The 8,379-nt window shown below is 33.7% G+C and overlaps 1 protein-coding gene across 3 annotated transcripts; it reads left to right on the forward strand.

Annotated features, from left to right (window-relative positions):
- Positions 1-6,156, forward strand: LOC136202591 (translation initiation factor IF3-4, chloroplastic). Of its 3 annotated transcripts, none has more exons than XR_010674502.1 (10): positions 1-440; positions 506-545; positions 717-776; positions 1,585-1,637; positions 2,808-2,863; positions 2,960-2,993; positions 3,838-3,910; positions 3,997-4,089; positions 5,342-5,535; positions 5,794-6,156. XR_010674502.1 is itself a non-coding variant. In XM_065993308.1 (9 exons), the coding sequence occupies exons 1-9, from the start codon at positions 148-150 to the stop codon at positions 5,480-5,482; spliced, it is 843 nt and encodes a 280-aa protein (XP_065849380.1). In that variant the 5' UTR covers positions 1-147; the 3' UTR covers positions 5,483-5,716. The 3 variants fall into 3 exon arrangements, 1 of the variants encoding a protein (XP_065849380.1); XR_010674503.1 differs by having other exon boundaries at positions 5,825-6,156; XM_065993308.1 differs by lacking the exon at positions 5,794-6,156 and having other exon boundaries at positions 5,342-5,716.
- The last annotated feature ends 2,223 nt before the right edge of the window (positions 6,157-8,379 follow it).

Raw genomic sequence — 8,379 nt, forward strand, 5'->3', positions numbered from 1 at the left:
CGAGGCGAGGCGAGTCAAGTCCAGCCTTTATTGACTTCACTCACTCACTCACTAACAATTCTGGATAAGAAATTTTTCATACAAAAAAAAAAAGAAGAAGAAGAAGCTATCAATCCAACTGCCACCGTCTCCGCTCAACTCCATCCCATGGCTTCGATTACCGGCTCCGCCACTACCAGTTTCCCGTTCAATCCTTTGCTGACTCCGGCCACCACTAAACCAGTTTCTTTCTCCTCCTTTGAGTCCAAGCTCTTCGGACTCCGATTGCATACCTTAATTCTCTCTAAACCTCACTCTTTAGTTTCTCTCTCCCATGCCTTCTCAAGTTCCATAGTCACTGCTCGTTACGGTGGTCCCCGTCCTTCCGGTTCAGGCGATTCCCGCCGCTCAAGGAAGAGCGATTCTGAAGACGACCAGGCTCTTGATCTATCCACCATTAGGTGATTATCTATAGAGTTGCTTATTTGTGTGAATTTGGGATTTGCTGAATTGTTTTGTATTGTAGGTCCTCTACTGTGAGGCTCATTGACCAGCAGCAAAATATGGTTAGTAAGTGGTGCTTTTGGGTATCCTGTCTTTGGATATTTATTTATTTTTGATATTTTATCTTATAAATTAAAAAGAAATAAAAATTGGAGTGACTCTTGTGTTTAGTAGTGGTTGCCTTTGTTGTGTGTTTGATTAATTTGGTAATTTGATTAGATGGATTTCTGTAGGTTGGAGTAGTACCCAAAGGACAGGCAATCAAAATGGCTGAAGATTCTGAACTTGATTTGGTATTTATTCTCACTTAACCTCTGATATATTTACGAATGAGTTTTCATTATTGTTTCTTTGTTTTTGCATCTTTCGGGTTGCCATTGTATAGCTAACCAATTCAACCAACTCATTCTTTTTTATGCTTTTACTCTATGTTCCACGGAAACGGGAAACGGATACGGATACCGGGAAATGTTATTTTTAAGGAAAATTAGCTAGGAAACGGTAATGTAAACCGACACGAATAGCGGAAACGCTAATGAAGAAGAGTTTCCGTGCAACATAGCTTTTACTTTAGCCTTGAGGGATAGCAACTTCATGACTGTGTATATGTTTTTCTCAGGGTGAAACTTGGAAGTATGATTTGGATATAATAACTAAAACCAGCAAAGTTCAGCCCCTATGTTGCACAGAAACTCTTTGTCACTAGCTTTTCCGCATTTCGTGTCGGTTGCCTAGCTATATTTTTTTAGAAACAACATTTCCCGGTCTCCGTTTCCGTGTTAGTGCAACATAGTTCAGCCCTTTTTATGCTTATTACATACTTGTATAGGCTTAGATTACTCTTGGTTAACTGCTAATTTCGACTTGCATTTTCACTATTGTAAGCCAGAATAGCATATATCCCTTGAGAGTTAGGTTTTTATTTTCAAAATTGAAGAATTGGTTTTCTGGAGAGAACATCGGTTGTCAATAGATTGGGTCCCCTGCAGCTACATTTCAGCTTATCATAGTAGCTGATTAAGAGAAAGCTGAATTTTTCCTCAATTTTACTTCTCTCTTTGATTTTGAGACGTGAACGTTCTTTTCAATTTTTTTTTGTAGGTGATATTATCCCCAGATGCAGATCCACCAGTTGTCAGAATAATGGATTACAAGTATGACAATATGTTCTAACCTTTAACTCATAGTTGTTAAAGGCGCGCCTCAGGCAAGGCTCAAGGTAGTGAGCCTTGATTGCACAAGGCGAGGTGCAGTTTAAAAGGCTCTGGCCTTGTGCACCTCGCCTGGGCCTCTGATCCTGAGTCAAGGTGCGCCTCGGTAACATATACTATTTTCACTAGTTTTTTTTTACTGTTTTGTGTAAAACAAATAGTTGATTAATCTCAACCACTAATCTAATTTAAATAAACTTAATCTTAACCCTTGAACTAAATAAGAATATCAAGAGACTTAAATATAGAAAGACACTGCTCATCTCTACAACCATGTAATTTTATTGATATGTTAATGTATTAATATTTTGAACTTTTGTACCAAGACTACAAGTTAATGTAGACAACCTGTTCATGCCAAAATTCAGGCTGAACTAATGCAACAAAAAACGTAGAAGTAGAAATTACGAGTCTACCTCTTTTCACAGGTTCATCCAGCAAGCCACACAGCCTTTTCCCCTATTGGGCATAGCCTAAACCTTTTTTGCTATTTCTATAAACAAATGTACCAAGACTACAAGTTAATGTAGACAACCTGTTTTTTTTTGGTCTATGCTTTACCTAGTAATAGAGTATTAATGATATTGATAAATAAGGATATGCTTTAACTAGTAATAGAGTATATACATATATTTTTTATTTTCTGCGCCTCGTGTTCCTCAGGCGTGCACCTTGCGTTGCTCCTTGAGTCTAGGCTCCATGACCCCTTAGCTCCTTAGTGCGCCTTGCGCCTTTAACAACTATGCTTTAACAACTATGTAGGATCGAATGTGTCTATACAGTATTTTTTTTTTCTTTTTCACCTTAAATGACAGATTTAGTTGTGATTGCATCAATCAGTTATAAAATATTCCTAGCTCTAGGAATTCCTGAATCAAATAAATATGTACAGTACACATCTGGTTCTAATTAAACAATAATGAGAGTACCTTAGTAGTTTTAAGTTGTGTGTGTCTAACTGCCTCTTGAGTTGTGGGCTTTCAAATTGGCTGAATGCAAGGTTGCTTAAAATAAATTACCTTTCGATTTCCTTTTAAAATTTTAGAATTAGTAATTTATGTCTCATGAACCTTTTGAATTCAAAATGATACTTGCTGTACATTTTCCCCTCAGCAAATATAGATATGAACTACAAAAGAAGAAGAGAGGACAACAAAAGAAAAGTGCTGGTGAATGTCTAATCTCTTCTAGAGCTTTGATGCGTTTTCTGATATCTGTAAGTCTCTGTTATGAGAGAGATACTAACAAGAAGTCTTAAATGTCAGCTACTCGCATGGATCTTAAGGAACTCAAAATGGGGTAAGTGCTTATCTTCCTTACGCTGTATCCTTATATAAAACTCTAATTTGTTTTTGATCATCAATTCGGACATGCAATTGATAGCTATAGAACTTGGCATCCTTCATAATGTCTTAATTTTTTTTTTAATTTTTATTTTTATTTTTGACATCCTTGGCACATGCACATTTTTTAAAGGATGCTTTCGCATGGTTTATAATGCTGTTAAATGTCCATCAGGAAACTGATGTATTAACACAAGTGAAAGTCTGAAACTTTATATAAGTTTCTTAAATTATCTTGGCAGTTATTAACTGTTCCTTGAGTTACCATTTTGGTAACTCTAAAAAAAGTACGAGGTAGATATAAGCATTTGTACTTCCAATGACTTGTTTAGAAAATACACAATAACGGGGATGCTTAAGCAAGCTCAATACTGGAAAAGTTCTGCGAATGTAAGATAAGCAAGAGTCTGGGTCTTGATTCTGCAAATAGATAGGCTTTAAGGTACTGGTTCATCACTGGGCGAGTTATGCTCTGTTTTACAATGGATGTCCTTTGTCCTGTCAGGTCTTTTCTTTCTTTCTTTTTCATTTTCTTTGCCCAGTCTTTCCCCAAAAGCTAAAAGATATTATCTTGTGAAATTTCAAACTTTACACTGTCGACCGAGTCATTCCAGGTATAGCTTTCTATTGTTAATGCTGGTAACCTGAATTTTGTAATAATCTTGCATTCAGAAATGTTTCAAATTGTGTGATTACTCAAACTGTGTTTCATATTTCAGACTTGAGGCTAGTTGTAGTGGTCTACTATTAACTAGATGAAACTTTCTATTTTTGTTTTTCTTGGTTGATTTTTTCAACAGTTACAACATTGATCAACATGATTATGAAGTGCGTTTGAGAGCTGCTCAGAAATTTTTAAAAGATGGTGACAAGGTTGTTTTAATTTCTTTCTACTGCTTGAGTATGTGCATGTCATATGCATTGTATTTGAGGTAACTGTTTTTATTAATTCCTTTCAGGTTAAAGCAATGGTGAACTTGAAAGGCCGTGAAAATGAGTTCAGAAATATTGCTATTGAGCTTATCAGACGTTTCCAAAATGATATCGGGGAGGTATTGATGACTTGTATAATTGTATTTATATTTCTATATCATTGAATAACATAGAAATTCTCGATGAACAATGATACACACCAGCATATATTGAAATGAATGAAAAAAAGGCAACCTTTGCACTCTTGAGCTTTTTCTCCAGGCTGACCTAGTCTAAGCAGAAATCAGTGTGAGATTGATTGTACTAATGAATATAGCTAAATACCATAGTTGTTAGAATGTACGAGTCGCGACTCGTACGATTCGATCCGATTCTGTCTGATTTCGAGTCGTATCTATGGTACGACTCGAATCGCGACTCTATGATTCGATCCGATTCTGTCTGATTTGAGTCGTATCTATGGTAGGACTCGAAATCATAAAGAATCCATTTCTTATTGAATTAACCGATCAACTTGCTATCGTTATAAATTCGTGAGTGATCCATTGGCTCTAAGCCTTCAAGCTCTCTGCGGACATGAATCGGCCGAATCGGTCGTGAATCGGCTGAGTTCACCGATTCAGTCAATTCATGAACTCCATTAAAAAAGCTGTTTTTAATTTTTAAAGAGTAAAAAACGTGTGTGCATAACTAAAACTAATCAAGAAGTTATGAAATACAGGTAGGAGACTCTTTAGACTTTACAAATTCCAACTTTTTCTTTCCTTATGTTTTCGTTTTCTCTTCTATTTATTTGGTTCTTTTCAACTGTCCTTCTCTATTCTTCTCGTTCTTTTCAACTTTCTGTCAATGTTTTCTTTACTTTGAATTTTAAAGCGTGGTTATGGAAGAAGAAGAAGATGATGATTCCTTTGATGATGAAGAATTCTTTGGCAATTAGTTTTTGTTAGGATTGCATCAGGTTTGAATTTGATATAATTTCTATTTGGATATTAAAATTGTATTTTTACGCTAATATTTAAACTTAAACATAGTTAATATTTTATTTTTTATAATATTTTGAATTTGATCTGAATAGTTCGATTCATGAGTCCCGATTCACAAAACGAGGATTTCGAGTCACAAGTCGAATCTCGATTTAACAACTATGCTAAATACACAAGTCATACTTTCAAATCCACTACTGCTTGTAGACAGCAAAATAATTCTTTGAATGGGCGAGTTTAAAACAATCCAGTATTTATGTTGCAACTTTTTTATGGACTTCTTCTCACTGTTACCAAGTCTTTCTATTGTTTAATTAATTCTATGTTAAAGTTTTCATCTTTAAACTCTTCAATGCTAAGTTTCTTTTGATGCTGCATTTTGTAGCTTGCAACTGAGGAAAGCAAAAACTTCAGAGATAGAAATATATTTATCACTTTGGTACCAAATAAGGCTCTACAAAAACCACAGGAGCCACCAAAGAAAAACGACAAGTCAGCTGTAAACGAAGTGTCAGCTGGTGTCTAAGTGCATCTGTAAGTTTCATGAGGGTTTGTGAAGAAGGATGGTTGGGTTGGCAGGTACTTCTCGGTCCTTGTGAAATAGGACTGCGATCTCAGTGTATGTATAGCTTAGTGTAATACATGTAAAATAACATGCGTATGAGTTCTTTTACTGCAGAAGCAACTTTTTGTAGTTCTAATTCATAATTGAGAGATCAACTAGGATTTTTTTTTTTTTTATTTATATTATTTCTTCGTATCTTTTTGTCTGAAGCAGCTTAGGCTGATTTGGAAGACAGAGCTGTTAAAGTTCATTTCTGAATAATGTTGTTATAGGCATACGTCTATTGCTCTCTGTTCTTTACAGGTCGGCACAAGCAAATTTGTGATTTCGTGTCAAACATAGTAAGATTGGATTTGGAGCATATGAAAGAGGTACTTAATTCCAGTGATGAATCGGAGTTGGCTAGTCATAAGCTTCCTTCTGAAGGTTCTCTGTAAGCTGGCTGCAGTGGGCAAATGCTGCTAATCAGCTTATTGGGTAATGTGAAACTAGAATCTCCTGTTAGTTATGGTTATTTTTATCCCATTTCACAGAATCTTTAATGCCTTTTTCTTTCTAGGAACGCATCTTACTAACTTTAAAGATATTGTAGATTTGCATTATAAAATTATGTAGATGTAGATTATTTTCTTAGATGGAATGGTGAAATGCTATATGATTAAGAACACTTTTCAACAAATCTCATTCAGAAAATTCCTAGTAGAAAGATGTTGTATAAGTATAACCATTGAGAAATTAGGGATGGCTGTGAAAATGTTAATGTTGCATAGGTTATGGTAGTTTAGCAGCTGTTCTGCTACAATTCCTGAACCCAGACGGGAAAAGCTCCTATAAAATAGTCAATTGATAATTTAACTTGGCTTGTGAAGTTAATTTGCTACAAATTAAGTTTTGGATATGGATTTGGTCCTTGAACTTGTTATGTTTTTGTCAAATTAGTTTAAAGTGGCACATATTAGCATCAGAATGTTGATACATATTACTTTTGGACTAATATGACCATAAATGCCTAGTTGTTGTATCCTATTACTAATAGGTTGCAAAAGGCTTGGGCTGTATCTTAGATTTTCAAACAAGTTTCTGGCCACCAAATATGAAAAGTTATTATTATTATTATTATTATTTTTGGAGCCTATGAAAAGTTATTATTAAAATTAGAAAAGAAAAGAATTGAAAGGCATTCCCTAGCTGGAGCTGGTGCTAAACAAAAACAGCAAGGAGATTTTGTAATATATATATTTTTTTGTTACTTTGCTTTTTATAGTTATTAACATATTGGATTATAGTGAATTTATAGGCCTGGATTTGGGTAGGAGAGGTTAGGTTTACTCTTGTCTAAGATGGCGAGGCTTCAACTTACCCAACTAAACGCAAATACAACTTTGGCTTAGATTTTAAGTTACTTTTCCCCATGTTTTCCAGCTTCCACAAGGGTTTTAATTCAAATTCATGTGTTGTAATCATCTTGTATTATATATATATATTTCATACAGTTATATATGATAATTGTGTTATATGGGTTGTGCAAGTCTAATTGTCTTTGTAGTCGTGTTATCGTATTAGAAATCGTGACCTTGAACCATTTAACAAACAACTCAATTTTTGAAATTGATGGGTTTTTGGGGTGTTTGGTTTCTCCTTGAACCATTTTACTGGAAATATTTCAGTGTAGACTTTAAGAATTTTTAACCACCATGGTAGCCATTGAATGAAATTTACTTTCTTGATATACGATTACATCCTTTCAATTGCATAATTAAGATTTATAAAAATCTTATATGATGTCAACAATATTTATCTATATGCATGTTATGTCAATGTATATTAGTTCAAATGTCTACAAAAACAATAGTGATTTATGAACTTCTAAAATGTTAAGTCAATTAATGACTACATGCATGTTACAATAAATGGAGTCTTTCATTTAAGCGAGAAATTATATTATACGCCTGGCGTATCACATCACCTGAGCGACAGACTAATAAGTTAGTGCCGCATTATGGCCCTGTTTGGCAAATAGTTGGCGGTTAACTGATTTGACTAGCTGATTGTGTAAACTTGTTTGGTAAAATTTAGTTGATTGCTAACAACTGTTTGTGGAAATGATAAATAAGGACATTGTAAAACATTTATTTGGGGTTAAATGATAGTAATTAGGAGAAAAAATGTTACACTAAATTAGTAATATTTATCTTTAAAATATTACTTCCTCTGTTTCATATTACATGTCTTTCTAGAGATTTTTTTTTTTGTTTTATAATGCATGTCATTTTGATATGATCAGTATACATTAAACGTAAGTTTATAGAGAGTAATTAGAATAATGGATTTATTATAAAATAAATAAATAATAGAATCAATAAATAAGGGGTAATAATTTTTTTTTAATATTTTTTTATTTCTATGTAACTTTCTAAAAAGATATGTAATATGAAACGGAGAGAGTACATGCCTACCTAGCTGTGTTTTGGTGGTTGATTCATAATTCAGTTTCTTTTTATTGGGGTATATAAGATACATAGAGGGATGGAAATAAAGAAATAATATTGATTTAAAAAAAAAATGAATTTATATTACCTAAATTGGAAGAAATTTGCGATTCCCACGTGGATGAACAACCCTAACTTTGCTCTTTGAGAGAAAATTTGGAATCTTTGATCGACAAAAGTTGGCTCTTATTAAAAAAAAATTTATATTACCTAAACTCTAAGGTGACTATTGGTTCATTATTTTTTTTTAATAGAATAGCTATTCTTTAATTAATATTTTATTTGATTTTAGAATTACATCTGTTTTACATTTCACGAACTTGAAAACAGTAGAAATGCGAAAAACTGAGAAAACATAAAAATGTGAAA

The sequence above is a fragment of the Euphorbia lathyris genome, chromosome 8, assembly GCF_963576675.1.
Source record: "Euphorbia lathyris chromosome 8, ddEupLath1.1, whole genome shotgun sequence".
Taxonomy (NCBI): domain Eukaryota; kingdom Viridiplantae; phylum Streptophyta; class Magnoliopsida; order Malpighiales; family Euphorbiaceae; genus Euphorbia; species Euphorbia lathyris.